Raw genomic sequence first — 23,254 nt, 5'->3', positions numbered from 1 at the left:
TTCTTCTTCTTTTTTTTTCCATATGTGTGTGCAGTCGTGCATGTGGCAGGAGAATACATGTGCATATGTGTGTGTGTGTGTGTGTGTGTGTGTGTGTGTGTGTGTGTGTGCCTTGTCAAATATAGTAACATTAGTGTATGCTGCCTCTGTCTGCCTCGCAGCTCTCCCACAGTGACAGAGAGGATGAGGGAGGTGGAATACAGAGGGAGAGATGATATGAAACAGTGAAAGCCAAAAGGGAGATAAGGAAAAAATGCAGAAAGTAGAGAGGGAAGCGGAGGCTGGTCCGAAAAAGGAAAGAAAAAAAAAAGGGTGGAATGGAGGAAAACGACAGAGTGTGATGAGGTTGATGTAAGAGGGACAGAAGGAGAGATGAAGGGAGGGAGGGGGGAGGGATCAGCTGATTTCAGTGAAGATGAGAATCTCCCTCTGCCACATGGGCTTTTCTCTTCCCTGGATTTTTTTTTTTTTTTTTTTTTTCTCTCTCCTCACGTCTTCCTCATTCGGCTTTCATTTCCATTCGATTCCCTGTGGCAGCTCTTGTAGCGTTTGGCTCGGTGTGTGTGTGGCATGTATTTGTGCATATGGCTGTGGATGCACAGGTTTTACAGTGTGGACGCTTGTATTATTCACAGTGCAAGGACAGAAATGGGATTCTCGCAAGATGGGGATAAATCCTCTGCTAATTTTTCGTGGAAATAGAAGTTGTGGTGTGTGTGAGGAGCTATGAACCAGTGGGGGGGACTGTGTGTGTTTGCACACAGCATATAATTACTTGGCTGCCTCCTTACATGGACTGAATCATAGCAGACACACACACACACACCACATGCACATTGTGCTGTTAATGAGCATGTGAATCAGTTGGCGGCGTCTAAATGAGAGACTGTTGGTTCCCATAAGGAACTGAACCAGAACTTTTCACCAGCCAAGCATCCTCTCCCGTTCTCTCTCTCGGTTCATCGACGACGTCAAGAAAAGCCTTTTGTGATCCAGGTGGCACTCACGCCGTGTGTGTTTTCACGGGATTGCAGGCTTTGTCAGACCGTTGCACATTTATGGCGTTACCCAAGTCGATATGGCGAGAATGCGGCCCGTCCGTCAACCAAACAACTGACATTTAAGGTCCTGCTGAGGTGTCCTTGAGCTATACATCAATCGCTGGACCCTGCCAGCTCTGAGGCCGTTGGAGCACAGCTGATCTTAACCTCTGACCTTTCTGGGAAAAGTGGGATGAAAGGAAAATTGATGTCGCATCACCTTGAGGCGGCCGTTGCCGATGCTGTTGTATTGGACACATTGGTAAATATCAGAGGTCTTTCTGTGACGTGAACGGCAGGAAATTCTCAAGTCAAACATGAACTTTGTTGTCAGAACTGATTCTCTGTGCAATGTGTCAAAACCTCGTGTTGAGCAGGTTTCTTTTTAACTGAGTCTACAGTTGTTCTCAGCTCCCTCTCAGCTTATTGTTTTGTTATTGCATCTCTTCAGCTTCTATCAACTGGACGAGAATCTATTTTCTGTCAAACTCTCCTGTAAGATGAACATATTGAGGAATTTTTTCTTCGGTTTTCTTCACTGTGAACCGAACTAAACACTGTTTGGTCATTATTTCATTGTGAATAAAAGCAGGTAAACAAACTGGATGCTTTATTAAACTGAGTAGAGTGAAGTGGAAAAAACTGAGCAGCCAAACACGGATTAATTATTAAATTATGCTTTGAATACAGTGATATAATCAAGCCGTTCTTTCCCTGCAGTAACTTCTGTACTGTACACTTCCCCAGGTTCGCATACATCACTATTTGTTGCCAGATCCAAATACCTGCGCAGGCTTGTTCAAACATGGCACCGGTCAGCTGTCCAACAGACAAATATACAACACGGAGACGAGTTCCGTGGTTTCCCCTCCAAATGTGGGCACCGTGCTGGATTTATGTCATGAATGTAGCTCCTGGCAAACAGAAACCTATTCTGAGCTGCCAGGAGCTCTGTTGGTGCTGGCTATAGGAAACACTCTTAAATGGAAGATGATTGGCAAGAATAACGGAGCAGAACAGCGAAGGGGGAATATGAAGCTTTATTTTGCTGTTTATAATAACTGAAAGACATTTTGAAGTTGAACGAATGTCTGCTCTTGTAAAGGATCTGCATGTGTATATCACTTTGTGTGTGTGTGTGTGTGTGTGTATATTGGTGTGTCAGAAACTGGAGCGCATGCTACACATTTGGGATATATTTAAGGGTCAAGTTGTAGTTTTACGGTTCAGGTTACACTGGGGTCAAGGTCAGAATTAGGCTAAGGGTGTTAAACATGGCCTGTCATAGTCTACATTTCAGCTAGTTGAAGGTTTTTGCATTCAGCACCAATTAAAGCAATTAAAGCTTCCAAATTCCTTTTTTCTCTCGAAGCAGGCCTGATTAGGTTTGTTTCTAAGGATAATTTTGTAATAACATGCATGGCAAAGGCTGCAGAGTGGATTTCAGAAAGAATTTTAATTTCTTTTTTTGGCAGATTTTATACAGTTAAAGATGGGCGTACTCAAATACTGTGGTTCATTTTTAGTTGGAACAAAATTTTGACAGCATGTGCCATAAAACAGAAGATGTGCTTTTTAATATTTCATAGTAGTTTGCACCCAAAAATGTTTGAACTTGTTTTTTTTCTTTGTAAATGCACATTTTTTTTTTTTTTTTTTTTTTAGTTTTTGGAAAAAGATATTAGATAATTGTAGTTAATGATATTCTCATACTTCTTAGCTGACTCATACACACACTGGGTGTGTGTATATGTGTGTGTGTGTTATTCCAAAGCAGTAATTAGCCCTCTAATTAATCGCCGGCCTCCCCTCCAGATTGGAGGGGTCAGTGACCGGGGTCTGTTGGTTTGAGCTGCAGAGAATTCAGAGGCCATTAAAACTGAAACTCATGCACTGTCAGAACTACTTATATTTGTTCGTTAATGTTGATTATCAGCACTTAAAGTCACAATTGTCATTCACAACTTCAAGTGCAAGTGGTTGTCTTTTTTGTATCCACCTCTACATTTCTTATCCGATGTCGCACAAACAAGCCATCATTCTTATGTCTATTCTTTCTTTAATAAAACCAAGCGCACTCTGCTGAGCTCCAGGCTTTCTTCTCATGATCGCCAAGAGAATAGCTTATCATCCAGATGAGAAACTGCTTTCATATAAGTAGGGAGCTTTGAGACCCAGCGGGTCTCGTATCTCGGTGCTCCGCTCAAAATTCAGGTTGTCTTCAAACCTGACTTTGTTTTTAAGGTGACCTTTCAGCTCGCAGCAGATGAAATGACAGCTGTCTGTGATGTAACCGCGCAGCAACAGAGGAGGAGACAGAAAAATCTTCCGTGCACCGGATCCGTCTCCATCCACAGGTCCATGCATTTGCTTCCCCTACGAAGAGGCGTAAGTGCCTTTTGTGTTTAACTCAATTATGTAAATCACTGACATCTTCACTCGGCCTGCTCCGCTTCCTCTCTGCACTGTGCTCTGCAGCCACCTTCCTCTGAGGCCCCGCTAATGCTCCGTCTGTGGAAGAAAGTTCTAGTTTGTGATCGAACCATGTGGCGACCTTTACCAAAGATGCACAGCTATAGAAATGATGCTGTCGCTCAGTGAAAAAGTGAATCCATTAAAGTTTAATTCCACGAATGGCATTGTGTAGACCGCGGCTGGCCGGTCCGCTTCATGGAGCCGTAATGAAACTTTCCGCGCTGATTGAGAAGACAAGATAAGAATACGCGGTAAGACTGATTCACTCGGTCGTCCAAGAGATTCGGCCACTTTTTTTTTGAGCCATTCGTGTGTCTGGCGAAGAGGCCCTCTGGCGTGGGAATCCATCCTGAGCGCCAGCCAGCAGCCCGGTCTGCCAAGGCGACTGTTCTGGCCAGTTCTGTTCCATCAACGATGCAGGAAATACGTGTTGTGAAAAGCGATTAGTGGCACTGGCTTCGAGCAAGAAAGTGTATTCTTTAACCTTTCCCTCCGGCTATTACGGTGCAACCGGGCATTTCTTCATCAGATGGATCAATTCCCCAGCTGCAGGAATATTAGTTTATTTATTGACCTGGTGCCGTGATTAAGCCCCTCCAGCACTTTTCTGTTCTCGGCCTCTAATATCGACGACTTGTGACTTCAAATCCAGTCTCCTGCATTCATTATAAGTTATAGACTCCTCCCTTTCTTCTCTTCCCCCCATCTTTACCTCTCTTTCTTATGTCTCTTCGCACTGAACCCCTTGCTCCCTTGCTCTGTAATTTACTGTGCTATTGGGGGAGTGTCAGTGAAGATGAATCGGTCCGGACCGCTGTATTAACATCGGGGCTGGCCAGACTCGTTTAGCGCCACCGCCATTGGAGCAAGTGACTTCAAAGCACGATCCATCTGTTTACACACACACACACAGACACACACACACAACAACTGAGGGTTCCCCAAGAGTCAAGCGGACCTCATCTCATTCATCGGCTTGTTCTCTCACCCTGAAATTGACCCGACAGTTTTATGGCCTTTTAGTCAATACAGTCAAATGAGGATTGCTCCAACGAGAATTCACCGTTCGAGGTATTGCTTTTCGACTGTTTTTTTTTTTATTCAGAGTGTGTTTGTGCTTTTTCGCTCCTTTGATGTGTTCAATTCCGATGCTACAACGCGTCATTTTTCACTTTTCCAGCTGCTTCCAGCGCTGAAACATTTGAGATGAAAGTCAATAAAATTGAACTGGGCTAAACGACGAACATCTATCACTTCACAAAATTAGGTTTTGCATACTAGATATTCAAAGTGAGTTTAGTTGGCCGAGTATGCATAAAAATGTGACTTTAAATTGCTCATAGGAGTGATTGAGTGTGATCGTCTATCAATATGTGTCTTGGCTGGTGATGCGGGTTAAACTCCAGCTGGCCGCAACATTTGAGTTGTATAGAAAAATGAACCCTTGTGATCAAATAATGCCTGACTCAGTCTTTCCCTTGAAGCGTTGTCTTGTCTTGCTGCAGCTAAATTAACGTGGATAGCATCAGCAGCGATACGATGAGACTAACAAGCGCTTTCTCCACACCCACAGAAGATTATACACTCCTCTTGTCAGGCGCTGAGTGAAATGTCTTATGACAATTAATCTCAACTTGATTAAACTGTGGAGTGTTGCTCGGATCGCACTGTTCGTTTTTGAACTGTTAAAAGGAAAACGTGCCATCCCTGCTTATCAATTATGTACAAAGTTTAAGGTTGTGACGCATTGGCAGTCTTATTCATTGGGTTTTCAAAAGAGCATTTTCTGATCTAAATGAAAAAAATAACTGAAATCTTTCATTTCGTGGTCTAGCTTGTGGGGACGAGACATGCTTCAGAGCCGGCTTCATTTGCTGAATGTCACCGCCGACATGCTCCATCACTGCGGGATAAATTAAGTGGTACAGTTGAGGGATTATGAAGCATTTCAGGTCCGCGCGCGCTCCGACTCTCACAAACACGCACGCTCGCGTAAAGTTTATCCTCTTGGTGAGTCTCATTAATTTGGCCGAGTCGATTTGTTTTGAGAGGCGTCGGATTCATCACGGCGAGACAGATGGTAGAGAGGGATTTCCTAGAGGAGGGAAAGAGCGGTGAGACAACAAGAGAGAGAGAGAGAGATGTGTCAGGCTGAAAGAGGATGAGGGTGAGACGGCGCAAACAAGAGAAACGAGGAGGGTGAAGAGCAGGTGAGAGCAGGAGAAATCACCAAAGAGGAGCGAGGAAGAGACAGAGAGAGAGAGAGAGAGAGAGAGGCATGCAACAAGGGAGAAAAATAAGGACGGTGTTGAAAAAGGGGGAGAGATTGTTAGGAGATAAATGAGGGAGAGGTGAGCGAATGCCATCTGTCTTCTTAGACAGAGACAGAAAAGCCAGGATTAAAGAACAGGAGCAAGACAGTGAAGTTAAAAACAGTCTTTTTGTGTTGCCAGGTGAATCCAGTTATGCACCGTTCATTAAATCTGGCTGTTTAACCTGCGATGAAGGAAATACAGTCCATTCACACCTGATGTTGAAAAGCATTATGCAAATTTTGGGGTTGAGTTTTTTTTAGACTTTATTCCTGTTAATGCATTCTCTCCTTCACTAACATACTGTCATTGTCATTCTTATATAAAATGAGGATTTTACCAAATGCCATAACTTGCATTATTAATGATTAGGAACCGTGTGTTGAAAACAACTCTGATGTTATTTCCTACAAAGCAGTCCACCATTCCCTAAAGAGTTGGACTGTCCCTTTAGAAATTCATTCACTCAAGATAATGCCATCATTAAATTTGTCTAGGTAATGAAGAAAGGTCATCACATCTAAAAGAACACATGCACCCAGTCCCCACTCGATCCCCTTTCACATTATAAAAGATTGAGTAGGTAATTGAATTTCACACCAAATTAGCTCCTCAAAATGTCACAACTTTAATTTCTCTTTAAAGAGTAGCGGAAAGGGCCTTTTATGAGCACAAACCGCCATGTAAACATTGACAAGAGGAGAAAGTCCTCAGCAGTTTGCCTCCGCTCGGTCTTTTTTCTTTCTCCTGCGCACACACAGGAACATGTTTTTCCCTGTCTCTCCACTATGAATGATTTAGTGAGCGTGCCTCCAACGGGTCCGCTCGAGAAGGCTGTAAAACTAGGTTAAGTTAAGGTAGGCTCTGCTGACTTGGACGGTCCACGCATATAACCAATGTCAACACCGTTTGTTTAACATTTTACAGACATGGGATGTGCGTTTTACACACCGCTTCTTCTATTCTGCCACCTTTAAGATAAGATGCAACACTGTATTACATCTGTTTTTCTTTCTTAATATTCATCATTCATGTTCTGGTTCTTTCTGTGTAGAGAACACACTACCTGCTTCTTGGGTTACTCAGCACAAACTTCGAGCTTTGACTCCCAAATCTCATTTCTTTGAACCATGTCGTCACCATTTTCACTATTTTAATTAAAAATATTTCACACGGCGCGGGCTGTGTGTGTGTGTGTACGTGTATGTGTGTGCTTCTGTTTGTATTCATGACGGGTGAGAAGTTGTGCATGCGTGACAAAGTGAGAGACACTTCTCGAAAGACAGATTATGGAGAGAAAGAGAGAAAGAAGGGAGGGAGGGAGGGAGGGAGGTTGAGTCATCCTCCGTTTGTCCAATCGCCGCTCTCTGCCTGTTGCTTTGGTAACGTGATGTCAGTGCAGCCTCCGGCAACTCCTCTGAGGCTGCTGAGCATCAGTACAGAGGTGTGTGTGTGTGTGTGTGTGTGTGTGTGTGTCTCACACACTCTATAACACAAAAACCTTCAAGAATTCTCACACGTAACAATAAAAACACCAGTTTTACACAGAATCCTGTTCTTACGATTACTTCCTCAGTGTGGGAAAAGTTTGGTAGAAGTGCACGTTTAAATTAATTTTTTTTTTCTCCACTTTTCTGGCCTCTTCGTTTGTGGACACATGCCGTGAGCGTGGGCAAGCGTTCTCTGTCAGACGTCAAGGATTTCTATTCAAACCGATCGTCAAAATCAACCGTGGCTAAACTTTTTCTTCTTTTTTTTTTTTTTTTTTTTTTTTTTTTGCCAGATTTTCAATAACTTTTTTTTTTTTTTTTTTAACAGGCTGAAATGAAGTTTGTTGCCTGGCAACATCGTTTTATTGAACACTGCATCAGAAAGTGGTAGAATCGGCCCTCAGCTTTAGTGATCGCTGCTGCTTTTTGGGAGTCATTTTTGTATCCGAGTTCAAAGGTTATTTATTTAGCTCCGTGCGTGGAGATTTCTTTTTCTCTTTTTTACATATTTGTCAGAGCCGGCGAAACCTTGAAAAAGTACGTGGGATGATGGGACATTTTAGTGAGTGAGTGAGTGAGTGATTTTTGAAGAATAACTCCCAAACATGGCAGGCAGAGGCGCTCTGAGGTCGGCGGCTTCACTCTGAGCACTAAATCATCTCTCCGCTGCATCAACCTCGATTAAACTTGATTAAATATTTACAGGAAGATTACGGAGGTTATCGAATTACCGCTGAGCTGACATTTTTTAGTAATTCCCAGTTAGCATTTAACGGCATTACGCATGAAGTTTTTTTTTTAATGGATTATCCGTGCAGTAAACAGAGCTGAACAAATAAGCAACACGGTCACTGTTTCCCTGATAATATCCTTTTAAGTGTGACTAATTGAAAAAACTTTCTAGAAAGGTCCTTTTCTAGTGAGAAACTTAGAAATTTTGTGATATGAAGAATCAATAACTAATAAATAATTTCCCAGCAGGAAAGAAGATAATGTTATTAGAATCGTTAAAAATAATCCCCTTTCTGCCCCTCTATCTCTTGTCCTTTTTTTAATTCTGCACTGTCCTCTTTGTTAACTTTCCTGCAGTTCGTATTTCCCCTCTCGTGTTCGTTAACGGCAATAATTTGTGCAAATAAACGAAAGCCAGACCTAATTATAGAGAAGCATGAATAAGGATGAGGCCTTTGGAAGTGTTAATGGTCGCTGATTAGGCTGCAAAGCAGGAGAGGTGAAACATTTATTAAAAAAAAAAGAAGGAGAAAAGTCTTTTTTGAGCTGCCTTTGACTGGGTTCCATCACACTCATGAGTGTTTGACGTTTCTCGATAAAAACTGTAATTATGTTTTCTGTGCGTTTGTGAGGGAGACGGAACACAAGCGTCATTTCTTTGTGAGAAAGCTATCATTTGTCTGCTTGTTTTCGTCGCTGCGGTACAGGAAAGAGCGAGACGCCAGAAGACGAGCGCGCGGCACTCGTTCAGATACGCAGCAATCTCGCCGTCCAGAGTCCACTGAGACGAAAAAAACAACTTCAAATGAGGCTCAAAGGCACGGCGGAACAGCCTGTAAATGTACTTTATGTGTCTCACACATGAGAGGAGCGCTTTCATTTCAATATGTTAAAAACAAACCACTACGAAACGGCGAGATCAAGTGAACTCGATGAAGGATTTTGGGTTAATAGTGAAGCAGCAGCGTCCAGAGAGAGAAGAAAACTACACAAGTGAACCACATTAAAAAAACATGATTAAAAGAAAATCTGCATGAGGAGATTAAGGTTGTGGGCAGCACCGTGCATTGCTGTTTCAAGTAAATATGTTTCTTTGCTCCTTGACAGAGATTCTCTGTTGGGATTTTAATGTTCTTCTGGGCAGTATAAGGATTCTTTTTTTTTTTTCAAACATCTTTCCCTCATTTCTCAACTCTCACCAATATGGAGGCAGGTGCGTCTGTGATCCTAATATGGATGAACAATCAATGAATATTGATTGATGGATAGGTTAAAGATTGTAATTTCAGGGTTAAAATGATTTTTTTTTGCCATTTCTGTTTGACTCCAAAAGGATTAATCTCAATATTTTATTATTATCGTTCACCTTCTTCTTGATTTTACACATTTTTGACTTTAACATGTTGACTTTTTCCTGCAAATGCAAACTAAATCTTCCCACCGCGCATCTCCTGCTCATAATACGAGCCTCGCTCGCTGCTGCAAACGCACAAAAATAAACCAAAACTCTAAAAGTACCTCAACTTTTAGTTTTTGTGAGTTTTTTTTAAAGTAGTTACAGGTTTGACTTTTAAATTGGCCGGTAGCTTTCACACTAGCATTATAATTTCTTCTTCCATCCCTATATTTTCTCCTTCTTTTCACACCGTCCCTATATTTTCTGCTTTGCACCTCCCACCTCCACTGCTGTTGTTGTGTGCACACCCAGCCCGACACACACACACACACACACACACACACCCAAACACACACACACACATATACATGAAAAGAATGAGAAATGCATCTGATCCCCCCTCTCCATGCTCTGTTATTAATAGTCACGCTTCACTTTCCAGCTCATAACATTATTAAAAATCAATTCATCCATTCACTGTCCTGCCGTCCCCCTCCGTCCTCTTCATCCCTCTTCATTGTCTCTCTACCTTTGCCCCCTGACTCCATTCCATCAATTAATCTCGTCCTTTAATTATCGCGTCGGTCCTCGGTTGACAGCCTCTCAGATTAGTTTTCTGTCCGTCGTGCCGGCGACCGCCCTTGGTTTGCTGTTCTTGTGTATTTGTGCGTGAAAGAAAAAAGGAGAAAATGGACCTCCTCGCTAGTGGCCTTGCTTTCATTGTGCCCTCTGTGCCGGGAGACTTTGTGCCATTGTGCCGGTTTAACTGATTGTTTGTTTGCGCGTTCCTTATATATTTAGCCTCAGCTCCGGAGTCTTAAGGGAACCGTCGGCACGAGCTCTGCCGAGCGGCCGTTTAGCCGGAGCAGACGACCTGAGCCACCGCGAACCACACGCATACAGAAACACATTAAACCCAGCGTGTGAAAACTACTCAGCCGAACTCAGTCTGAACAGCAGCAGCTCATTTATTGCCAATTAACTGATAAAACTCGCTGTTGTTGAGAATTTACTGGTCTTTGATGAGGGTTAGGTGTAGAAACTCAGCTTTTTAAGATCAGGGAAAGGTGGTTTAAGGTAATCAGAGCTATGTCGTTATAGTCATTAAAAGTAGCTGCTGTTAAATTAAACCAGGCTGATTTCAGACAGAACACTGCTCTTGTTATGGTTTTTTTTTTTTGTAGCCCCTTTTCAGTGACTAAAGCTCATTTCTACTAGACATCCAATAAGCACACTCTTCTTTTGAGTTGTTAACTGTGTTTGAATAACCCAATAGTGAGTTATTTTCAAGCAGATGCTCTCTGTTTCTTCATTAGAGACATTAAGTGGAAAAGTTGACTCTTTTTAATCTGATTGTTTGTTATAATGATTTATAAAGGAGTGTTTATTATCGAAAAAGGGTGGCAGCTGGAGGCTGTGTCACAGGAAGGTTTCAATAAAGGTAAAATCAGGGCTGTGGCGAAGTGAGTGGGTATGGTGGCCGCACTTTTCATTTCGGTCACGACTCCCAAAGAAGAGGCGTTAAAGTATTCCAGGAGTGTTTGCATAGCTCCGCAGGGAGTCCATCTGGCCCAGGTGATTTATTGTTTTGGTATTTTACTAAAGGCTGAAGTTCTGAATCGTGAGGCTCCCTTAAAATGTTATATTCGATGAACAAACAGTGCTGCTGCTGACATTTCAGAGTGCTTTAACCAGGTATACATTTCAACTATTATATGGATATAAAAGATAAAAGTTAAAGGTTCTGGCAAAACTATTCAATGCTTGTTTTATTTCATGGTGACTCCACTCTAAGATGGTCCAGCTGGTTCCATAGTTTCTGTTCTTCTCTTCTGGGCTTTCGTTCCAGTCAGATTTGAGGTTTGGAGAATATCTATGCACCACTCTGCGCTTGGTATCACTCAAAAAGTTTTCCTGTCGTTTGACTTGAACTTCGGGTTAAACTTTCATCAAACTTTTACTCCTGAAAACATAATTCAGCGATAAAAAGAAAAGGCCTTCATTTGTCACTTGGGTGTTACAGGCACAGTAAAAATAAAAAGAATTATTAGTCTAAGGGGAGGAATGCCAGAAGCATTCAGTTTTTTTTTTCTTCTTATTTGAGTTTTATTTAACAACACATTTCCAAGCAGATGTCAATAAATTTTATGGCCTTACCTCAGGAATAGCTCCCAGCCTGTAAAGTAAAGAAGCTACAAAAATGAAGAATGTCGTGGCATCGAGGGATATGCAGATGAGCTACAGCAATAATAAAACAAAAACAAAAACATTCAACAGAAAATATATAGGCACAGCTTTGTGACAACTGGCTCATAATTCAAGTCAGTGAAGTTTAATTCTGTTCTGTAATTCACTCTTGAGAGGACACTTTTAAAACATGGGGCGATTAAAATTTTCTTGAATATTGTTTAAAAAAAAAAAGACGGGGTGGAGTTTATCCATTGAGGATTGTGAATGTTGAACCAATATGTTAGACTATAATTTAAAGTTGAATCTAAAAAAACAAATAAATGACACAATCAGTGGGATTTCTGTCTTTTCTCGTGTCTTTCTTCTTTTTTTTTTAGCTGTCTGCTTTTATTACTGTACAAAACACACACAGGGCATAAATTCTGTGTAGCATAGACTTATTTATGAAATACAATAGAGACTCAGCCTGTAGTCTGTTTACCCGTGTCCTCAGGCCTTGTTTTCCTTCTTGCAGTCTCGCTCCAGTCATTCACGGTTCACATCCCTCGCTCCCTCCTCTCTCCGTCTCACCAGTGTAATAACCAATTAACCGAAGCTCTTTCTTGCTTAAGTTTCTTATTTATTTCTTCATTACATTTTTTTCTTCTTGTTGAACGCCACTCCGCTGTGATTGGCAGCTTGTGCTAATTGCACCTCAGACTGTGGTTTTACTCGACGCGCTCTCACACAAGGACATGCACACGCATACACACACACACATATCTCTGTAGAATGCATGCAAGGTCATGTATGTGTGCGGGTATGCAGTTGAATTGAATCTAATTATGTGTGTGCAGTGTGCACAGCCTGCACTGCACACATATAATTAGAAAAACATCTATTACTGGACAAAAAAAAAAATCACACAAACGCAGATTAGAAGGCTGGTTTTAATTAGATTTGGCCCATCAACCCTCATCTCAGAGTGGGGGAAAGAGGCAGATTATTGCTGCCCTCTATAATGGCCTTCCTACACTTTATCTAAGATTATTGCAGAGGTAGACGACTTCAAAGTCACCCCCACTTTTGACGAGAGACCCGAGAGAGGAATTTTAATTACGTCAACCACAACAAATCGTGAGTTTGATGAAATTTATGGCAAAAAAAAAAAAAAGGAAACGTATTAGTGCAATCTGCATAAACAAACAAATGACTTCCCAACCAGCTGAAGGCTTAATTTCAGCGTGCATGATTAATTATGCAGTAATTACAGCCATGGCTCAGCATCGCAACTGATTTTCAAGTAAATAGTCAAAATCCATCCTGCACAAGCGAGATACACTCGCACACGTTCTTTAAGGCGCTACATGTTTGAGACTAATGCTTATAAAATTCAGATTTCCATGAGGACGCATAGTTCATGATTTATTCTTAACTCCAGTGATTTATAATTCATCGCTTAATAGCATTTTACAGGCATAATTGAGGGGTACGTTCAGTTCTCTGACCACTGCAGCCTCTTCATCCTCAGATAGCTGCTGAATTAGATTAGTTTGTGATATTTCAAAGTACTGCAACTTGGATAAAAAAAAAAAAAATAATAAAAAAATCACATTTTCTTGATGTTCGCCGTGAATAATTGAGCAACGGCACCTAATTTCATGCAAATGTAAAGCAACAATGCCAGCATGTTTTTCTCTGTGATGTTTCTGTTCCTGGTGAGAAATCAATCAGTCAGTCAGTTTTTATTTGATTAGCACAAAATTGCAGAAAGAAACCCGAGCATTAGCCCCATGAAAGTGCAGAAAACACACACACACACACACAGATTGTGTGCTTGGGAAAACAGCTGGTGTATTACATTAAAATATAAATAACGATGGCAGATCAGGAAATAAGAGTTTTAATCAGTTCCACTAAAAACCGCAAATGATCATAAACGCATTTCAAATGTGGCGCCGCTTCCAGTTAAATTCACTTCTAAGCTTAAAAGCAATCATTTTGCATACATTATACATGCGTTCCCACTCTATATGTATGAGTGGAGGTGAGTGTGCACGGGCATATGTGTGTTTATATGTGTTTTTTTTTTTGTGCTGTTGCACCACTGAGACTTCCTCTGAATGGCTGAACAAAGCATGCTGGGAGGGGGGGAAAAAAAAAAAACGCTGAGTCTTTGATGCTAATATGAAGTGTCAGATCTTCCCTCGCAGAGTGTGTGTGTTTGTTGGGTGTGTGTGTGGGTGTATACAGTATGTGTGCAGCGAAAACTTATGCAATTACAGTTCCTATTCATGTTACCGCGGCGGCTAAAACGCTGACAGACACACAGCCCTAAGCTGACAGAAGCAATCACTCGGCCCACAGCGTGTGTGTGTGTGTGTGTGTGTGTGTGTGTGTGTGTGTGTGTGTGTGTGTGTGTGTGTGTGTGTGTGTGTTTGTGATACATGTACAAATGCACACTAATTCTCGGCTTAATGTTTTGTGACGGAAAGTGCTGTGTTGTAGGGGGAGAGGTTAGGGACGTGCGCACGCACGCGCAAACGCGCGCCGTCTAAGAACAGGAGGTTCACGCAGTGCGGGCGGGGCTCCGAAGGCCCGTTACTGCAAAGAGGATTTTCTGAAGTTGTGAAGACAGAGCGTCGCTCCTGGGCAGAGATATGCTCTCTCCCTGTGGGACTTTAATCAAGTCATTAACGTTCTGCCTTTTAAAGTACTCTAAGAAGAAGTTTTACTCGTTTTTTTTTTTTTTTTTTGTTTCTACTAGTAGTGAAGTCAGTAAAAATCCTTGTGTACCCAGACTGCTGCAGAGGCAGGAGGTGCAGGTCACTGTTCTCATCTCTACTTCAATACATCTCCGTCTCTTTACAAACTCAACTAAGCGGTCTCACCTTCAGATTCCTGCATCCGGGGAGCCGCGCACTGAAGAGTTGAGGTGGAGGTCAGCCAACTCATGCTCGCATGTCTTATCCTTTCAAACTTGCCAAATGGATTCGTATCGTCACATGTGCTGCAGCGGTTCGCACTGATGGAGACATAGATGGAAGCTACTTATTATCTGTGGTTTTTACTAAACTATCAAAAAGCATGACTTCAGCTTCCAGTTTCCAGCTTGCTCAGAACTAAATCTCCAAACCTGGATCACATTGACTATAACTGTTGTCTCTCTCTCTCTTTCTCTCTGCAGCCATCGGGGTGCAGATGACTCTGGAGGTTTTGGAGTCCAAACTGTGGTCTATTGCAGTGCAGGTATGTTTGTTCATTGTCTGTATGTCTTATGGATTTTCTGAAACAGCACTACAATAAATTGGATAAAAATGTAATACAAAAACCTGTACAAGTGTTTCCAACCATCAGTTTAACCTAAAAACACCCACTTCTGTTTTCCAGCTACACTGAAAAATATAAATCGCTATTATATCAGTCTTCTTCTTATCTCTTTAAATAAGTCATAAACGTCTGGCATTTCGGTGTCTGCTTATAAAACCTTTTCATTAGTGCATCATCACTCGGCTTTTCTTCTTGTCATGCTTTTGTTATTGCTCCCTTTAAATGATTGTGCTTCAGCTTCATTGTATACACGCTTGAATAAGACATTTGGATGTATTTTTTAATCATGGCGCTTATTAGGGCAGCGGGAGAACACTTGTGGAATACAAACAAAACAATCATCATTTTGTGGAGCATAAAACCATCCGTTCACCCGTGTCCTCTTGATAATGACCCTTTATTCATTCCCTGTGCGTCTATAATTAGGAGTATTTTGAAGAGCGTGTCGAGACATTGAACAAATAATGTTTACATTTTGGAAAATTGAATCGATTGTCTTCTTCCATTAAAATATTTGCTGCAGATGAATAAACTTCATGTCCCATTAGTTCCTGTCTTGCAGGCAGGAATATCCCTGTAAAGTACCAGACCATGAATTACAGTATGACATGAAGTCAAAGATGATTATAGGTTCTTTTTCTGCTCCATTACTTAGTAATTACAGCTTTTAAAGTTTGTCTAATCCCAGGCTTAATGCAGTCTTTTCCATATCACTGCACCCAGTATTAAAGCAGTACTTACCGCCCCTACGGCATACCTCCGAAGATCAGATGTCACCAGATGGTTTGTTCTGATCGCACATCCGCAGTGTAGCGCAGAGAAGTTAAGTATCAGTGAAGGCGCTCCGTATCCATCCTCGGAGTGAAAAAAAACGTTATATTCATTGGGAGAACTTGCTGAATTTGGCGTAACTCGTTCGCCATGGCAGGTGTTGGGAAACTTGGCCCCTCTCCTCCCCTGTAGCCGCGGCTGTAAATGACAGCAGTTTAAAGAGCATTAAGGCTGCCAGCTAGCCAGCTGGTGATTGATAGCTACCACGGCTGGGCTCGGCAGCTCCCACCGCGCACGCACGCACGTGTGTGTGTTACTGTGTGTTCTGAACGGTGCTCTACTGTATACGTGCGTCTTTCAGTCGACGCTAACGCGTGTCAGAAACCATATGCACGGCCATCTGCGCGCGAGTGTGTTGCCGTGGACAGATCCATCCGCAAAGATGCTCATTAGCGTCGTCTGAGGTGGACTTGTTATCCGTGAGATTAATGTCACGTAGAGACGAGCCCACGTTTTTGTGTACGATGCTCCTTCTGCTGAAATTCCACGTTTTCCTTCTGACTTTGGCTCATGTCGACGTCTCCTCTCACCTCCGACCTTTCCTCAGCGCCTGTGTTGTCTCCTCCTGTCGTCCTCCATCGCTCCCCTCCTAGGATGCCTTACATAATCATCTCATTCTCCCGTCATGTACTTGATCTTTATTTCATGGGGGTTCTGTTTGCATGTGCTCACAGGATGTGCTTGTTTTGACTCGAAGGTTCATAAGTGGTCCGTCCGTGCACGTGCGCGCGTGCACGAAGCTCTCCATATAGTCTATTTTAAGTGATCCTGTTGGGGGGGGTGGAGACATTGCGCCATACTGTAAATCCTGAATGAACGGCCTCTCTTCGGGAGGAGGGGCAACTGATCACATGACACATGTCATAATCTTCCTAAAAAAAGCATCTGGCATTCTGACTCAGAGCTGTTAGGATTGTTTTCCCTCTTCTTCTTCTTCTTTTTTTTTTTCGTATCTTCATTAGCTGATCTTGGGAAATATTTGAACCGCAATTACCTAATTGGCTTGCTTTAATTACTGCTAATCAGCTTGATCCTAATGTGTTTTGAGAGCTGATTAGTGGAGGAAAAGAGAGAAAAAAACACTCTGCACACAGCCTGCAGATCTCAGAAAAGTTACATAAGCGACGGAAACCCTGTCTGACCTTATAGTTGCGGCGTAACGTTGAGTTACATTAAAATCGGGTGCTATTAACTGATATCATTAACTGAAATATGAATTGGTCGGGGCAAGAACAAAGCACGGGCCACCAACTAATGGGATTGATTCAAGATGCTGATAAAAAAAATTCTTTTGACGCCCCTGCACTGCGTCCTCCATTAAACACTACATCTAAACAGTAAACGAAAGAGGTTTATTGTGAAGATACATGACTCATCACTCTGCTTTCTTTAGAATTTATGATCCAACCTTTGTTTAAGATGAGAAGTACAAATCTGCAAAGCCACACCGCGAGCTTAAATCCTGTAAATCCAACGGTATATAAGGCCTCATATGTCTCTCACAGTTCATCGCTTTTGTCTGACAGCTAAGTGCAGACGCCATGAGAGGCTCTCAGGTGAAAGTAATTGGAATTAGAGGATGATAGATTTTAGGCCGCGGACACTGCAGGACACTCCTTATTTCACAGAGAAAACTGTGCTGTTCCTCTGTTACCACATATTCCTCACATACAAGTGACCGCTACTCTCATGTAATACTGAGGTTTATCGTCAATCAGAAGTATTTACATGCGCTCTATTCTGCGTGGGGCTCCAAGACGAAACATATTTAAAGGAGCCAGGAATCAGGAAGAAATTAATCATGTTTAATATAAGAAAGAGAATAACAATCTAATTTGCTATCAGTGTAACAAATGTTCATATTGGATTTTATGTAATTAACCAGACAGGAGATATTGATGAACATAAATCTGCATATTTAAACTGCAGCTATCTGACAGTTTGGTTTAAACCACCACAGATCTAAAATCCTTATTAAGTCACAGGAATGATCAGGTTTAAAAAACACACAAATGATGCATTTTGAAGCTGCTAACTCATGCAGTGCATCTACTGTATTTCATGTTTTTCCTGACACCAAACTGGATGTATTGACTGAGAGCTGTACTTTCTTTCATTTTTATTTCCATTTAACCTCTGTCTGATCAGGTGAGTCAGCAAATTCTGGTTTATGATGGAAACCTGGCCAAAGATGAAGGCACTAAAACAGAATACAAAGTCAGGATTATTAACTTCCTGTGTGCATTATTGAATGATTCTGTTGCGAATGGCTGTTTGGGATCCAAAGGTAATTAATTGCGTTCGCTGGAGTGTGTTAATGACTGCTTCTCACATGAAGCAATTACATTTTTAGATGCATCACTGTCACGTCAGTCACGCGTAGGGTTTTAAATGAATGCATGTTCAGAATTTCCATCATTTTTAGATGGATTACATTAATGTTTCATCACAGAAAAAAAACCCATCCATCTGTTGTCATGTGATTTGTATGTGGGGCAGTTGAGATCCAGAGGTCAGAGGAGTGGACTTTCGATTAGAAGTTCATAAGTTCGAATCCCACAACTGACCAATCATCACTGTGGGTCTCTGAGCATGACCCTTGACCTCCATCAGCTCCCTGGAGCACCCCAACATGGCTGCCAATTGTAGTTTAGAAATAGGATGGGTAAATTCATCAAACACTAAAAATACAAAGCTTGTGACTCTTCCTCCCATTGCAGTAGGGGTCAAAAAAATCAGATTACATATGAGAGATTACTGGACGAGTTCCACTACTTCAGTCTTCAATAATCCAGTGTTTAAAAAGTGATTGTAGGTCTCCTTGGTTGGTGTGAACCGCTGCCGTCAATACCTGGTGATCACTCCTGAAATCAGAGCCAGAGTCACAGCTTTGTGAGTTTTATTATTCTATGCCTTGTACCAGAAATAAACATTTACATGTCTTACTAATCTTCTCTCTCGTTCAAATCATTGTTCCCCCACAATGTGGCGGAGAACAGTCATTTCAGGGATGTGTTGCTGGGAGAAAGACTGACACTCTGCTGTAATAGGATTGAAAAGGATGATAGATTGACTCATTCAGCCTTTCGACATGCTCTGTTTATCCTGGCCATGATTCCCAGAGACATATTCTCCGAAGACACCGGTCCACGTATATTGCGCTCGTATAAAATGTGGCCGTAAAGTCGCCGGGAGAAGTATTGATGTTTTCACTCAGTCCACAGATGAAGGAACACGGATGCATTTGCACCCTGTGGTTATGAGGAAGACATTTCATATTGTAGAAAATACACTTAATTTGTTGAAGAAAACTAATACATCTTTTTTTCTCTCTGTTTCCTCCTTCTTGTCTCCTCAGCCAAACGACACAGATGTAAGTACCCGAGTTTCCGCCTCACCTCACGTTTGAAAGCGTCACTCTGTTTTAGCACCACCGAGTTTCGCGTCCCGTCACCCGCTGAGCGCCGTCAAGTCAGCCTCACACCCCGGTCACGTGCACACACTCGCGAACAAGACACTCACGCACCTGTCACAGGTACACGACCAAATTAACAGTTTCTCATCAGCGCAGACACTTTTTTTTTTTGTTTTTCCTCTCCCAATCGGGCCCAACACCTTCAGATGGAGCATATTGCTCCAATTGTGGCCTCATACGCACAAAGACATCTTGACAGATTAGAATATGTATTTCACCCACTATCAGCTCTCAGCCCCACATTCTGGCAGTGAGAAATTCTCACTCTGATAACAAATTTACATTACAGACAGTGCTTTTCTTCCTTTTCTTCAGTGCTCAGACGCAGAAGGGATTTGTCCGCTTCGCTGTGACAGCATTGTGAGTATATCTTGCTCTCTGCAGGCGTCTCACTTCCCCTTTCTTACTCAAATCATCCAAAAATTCAGATCCTATGTTCTTAAATATTAAAGAAAAAAAAAAAAAAACGTTTAAATGAGACTTGTACCGCTGTATTTTTGAGCTGCTTCATAATGCATGGTTCAAATTGCATCAATGATTAAAACATTTGCGCCGTCTTTTGTTGTTGTTGTTCGACACACATCTTATCCTGCATCAGTAATCGTTCTCTCTGTCTCTGTCTCTTCCTCTCATATCAGGATATTGACTGCTTCGTGATTGACAATAATGGCTTTGTCCTGATTTCAAAGCAGCGCACTGATGTGAGCTCTCTCACACACACACACACACACACACACACACACACACACACACACACACACACACACACACACACATGTGCGCGCGCAGAGCTGTGGGTGACTCATATTTTGTATAACTACAATCTATCTTATGCCGCCTCTCACCCTAATGGTCTGGGAGCCGCTGCAGGGGGGGGGGGGCCGCAGTCTGATGATGCTGATTAAAATGATTTTTAGTTCTTCTGTCTTCAAACCTACACTGAATGAATGCTGAACGTTGAAATGTGACAATTCAAAAAGCGTATAACATGATGCTCTTATAATATTTACACTGCCGATGTGTGTTTTTTTTTCTTTTACATTTTTGACTGGTTTAAGATTCAATTTGCAGTTTGTATCCAGTATTTAGCAAAACACAGTGCAGTAAAGTCTGACTGTAAGAATGAGTGCATGCTTGTCCAGATGAGGAGGCTCCAAATTTTGGCATTTCTAGTCAATCATTGATTTTCAATCGTACTTTATGATTTCTAAATAACCTCAGTGTACGCCTAAAACAAACTCAGTTACAGAAATATTAAATAAATGATTGACTTGAATAAAATTTAAACAATTTTTAAGTTTATATCAGGACTTCTCTACAGAAATAATGGGAAAATATTCCTTCTGTGGAAGAAAAAAACACCATCACTCCACCCTAAAATTTCTCCTGCCCTTCACAGTACATTTAAAGAAGTTAACTCTTGCCGTTGAAATGTTCCCCCAGAGGATTACCTGTCCCCATTATGTTAGTGTGTTAACAGATTCAGGCTCTCACAACAGTAATGAATACACATCCTCAGGCACAGGCATGAAGTGCGCACATAAAATCCAGAGTGAGTGCTCTTTCATCTGTGACTTGATTGTTTGAGAGCTCTCCTCCACGTCAATATTCATTAGCTTCAAGAGGACCTAAAAAAAACCTGTTCAGAAAAACTGATTCAGGCTTTAAAATCTCTGTTATTCAGGGATAAATTCCTCCTTGCGGGAAGCACAGTGATGTAGTGGTCGACGTTATTTGACCGCTAAAGTTTTTACGGACTTTTATGCCTCTGAGGCCCACATGAAAGTTTAAAAAGTATTTTAAACACTTGGTTCCGCGGCCGTGACGTCCCGGAGTAATGTGGCCCTGATTGTATTTGCATATTATGCACGTTGTCGAAGCGCGGCCCTTTTTTTTTCCCCCACAGTAGCTATCAATAATGCGTGTAAGCAGCGAAATGAGTCAGAGTAATGAATCACTGCTGTGGAAGTAGTACAACGGTGCAGAGGTAAAAGGAACAACCGCTCCCAGCTGACAATTATGCAACAAAACAACACAACGTAAGCAAAAACAGGCGCGTGCCGTGTCATTTTTCTGTTGCGGTGGGATGTTTTTGGGTTTTTTTTTTCACTCCGGTGTCATTTTCAGTTTGCGAGTTTGCTCACCGTGTTTATCTCTGTTTCCCGACAGGCGGGGAAGTTCTATGGCGAGATTGATGGATCAGTCATGACCAACCTGATCAGAATGGGCATGTTCAAAAGGTAATGTCTGCATAATTGACTGACTGATGGGATAGTTGTGTTTTTCTTTTCCGAAAGGCCAGACAGTTACCTCGTGCTGACGGGGCCTGCAGCGTTTCGCTCTCACAAAGCCATGGAAATAATATGAAATGAGATGAATACCGCTCAGTGATGGTGTTTGAACTGCGGCATCGTCCCTGTGATGCTCAGGATATTTCATTCACCCTTTTTTGGTGTGTGTGTGTGTGTGTTTTTGTGTGTTATAGCCGTCCCTGCTGCTTTCTGTTTTGCTCCCCTCTGAGCTTATTTAGTGGCTCTGATTTTTTTTCTTTTTTTCCTCTCCCCCCCCCCTCTTAAGTCTTGGCCCGTCTTTTATGTTTGAAATCTCATGAGTGATGTGCTATTTTTACGCAGCTAAAAGATTTCGTCATGCTTCATTTGACACAGAATATTACATAACTGGTTTTTGAGCGTGCATTAACTTCAGCAGCAGTGTGTGTATCGTCGCACGCTGCTGCGCGCATGCAGTTTCAGTTCACATAGGCTTGTAAAAGGAACTCACGTTAACAGGTTGCAAGAGAATGGAGAAATTGTTTTTGATTATATTCAACCTTATAACGCTGTGTGCTTGTCTGGAGGAGGCCAAGGAATCAATGTGAGTCGGTGAAATGTTACAGGATATCAACATTATGCTTGTGTGTGTGTGCGTGTGTGTGTGTGTGTGTGTGTGTGTCTCCTCAGGGTGTCCCTGTTCGACTACCAGGCCATGTGCAAGATGAGCCTGCACTCCGTCAGCAGCACCCGTCCACTGCTCAGCGTGCGTACAGGCCGCTCACGTCTTCATTGCACGCCACAATATCCCCCCCCCCCCCCCATAGCGTTTTGATGAATCGCTCAGTAGATGTAATCTTTCTGTCCGTCTCCTCAGCCCTTCTACGTTTTGGCTGCAACCCTCAAGTGGTTCCTCTCCAACTTCCTACTGTAAGTGTTGCCACGGGCAACCGGAATTGGCTGGTCCGGTTTTTATTGCATTGTTTCCGAAATAGAATGATTATCTGGTAAACTGTAGCAGAAAGTGTGCAACACTGGGCACGTATGCAGAAAAACAGCAGGTTTCAGTTGGATTAAAGTAGGGACTCACGCATTGAAATACTTCAAAAAATACAACATATTTCACCATTTTGGGCATTTTAGCAAAAATAAAGTGAGAGAAAGTGAGAGTTATTTTGTTCATTAGCATTTCACATACCATCAGCAGGTAGAGAGTCTTGCTCAGGAGCCTACAGACAACTTGAAATGGGATTTAAACCAATTAAGTTCTGGTCACAAGTTTGCTTCTCTAAACTTCAAAAGATTCCGCATCATTTACTTTTATTTTTACTGGTAGTTGAATCAGTATAAAGACAGTGCATATACCTTCATAACAAAAAAAACAGCTTGCTAATCCAGTTGAAGAGTTAGAAACAGCATCCGGAGCTACCAATTACTGCCGGACAACTCGAGGACCCATTTTATTATTCCCCTGGCACAACTTTGGGTCCTGGCCCAGTTTTTGAAAACTGCATGCAATCTGCTTGCAATCTGCTTTAGTCTATAATGATGGCCGCCTAATTGACTCTCCCCCTCCGTGTCCGCTCTGCTCCTCTCCCTCCTTCCCCAAAGGTTCCTCCTGGAGTTCAATTTCTGCGGCTTCTGGCACACGGACCATTTCGCAGACGGTGAGCTCCCGTTGAAAAGAAAAAAAACATGGCTTCTGTTTTTAAAAACAGCAATACAGCTATTGTT

General features: G+C 42.1%; 1 protein-coding gene across 1 annotated transcript in view; it reads left to right on the top strand.

Moving 5' to 3' along the window:
- Positions 1-23,254, top strand: part of cacna2d4a (calcium channel, voltage-dependent, alpha 2/delta subunit 4a) — an 81,256-nt gene that overhangs the window by 54,321 nt on the left and 3,681 nt on the right. Inside the window, exons 31-38 of the mRNA XM_030113597.1 lie at positions 14,802-14,863; positions 19,134-19,148; positions 19,566-19,610; positions 19,889-19,951; positions 21,420-21,490; positions 22,211-22,286; positions 22,398-22,450; positions 23,132-23,187. Of these exons, the coding sequence (XP_029969457.1) occupies positions 14,802-14,863; positions 19,134-19,148; positions 19,566-19,610; positions 19,889-19,951; positions 21,420-21,490; positions 22,211-22,286; positions 22,398-22,450; positions 23,132-23,187 (441 nt within the window). The remainder of the gene's footprint in view (positions 1-14,801; positions 14,864-19,133; positions 19,149-19,565; positions 19,611-19,888; positions 19,952-21,419; positions 21,491-22,210; positions 22,287-22,397; positions 22,451-23,131; positions 23,188-23,254) is intronic.

The sequence above is a fragment of the Salarias fasciatus genome, chromosome 17, assembly GCF_902148845.1.
Source record: "Salarias fasciatus chromosome 17, fSalaFa1.1, whole genome shotgun sequence".
In the NCBI taxonomy this organism is placed as follows: Eukaryota; Metazoa; Chordata; class Actinopteri; order Blenniiformes; family Blenniidae; genus Salarias; species Salarias fasciatus.
This window is presented reverse-complemented; position numbering and strand designations above follow the sequence as displayed.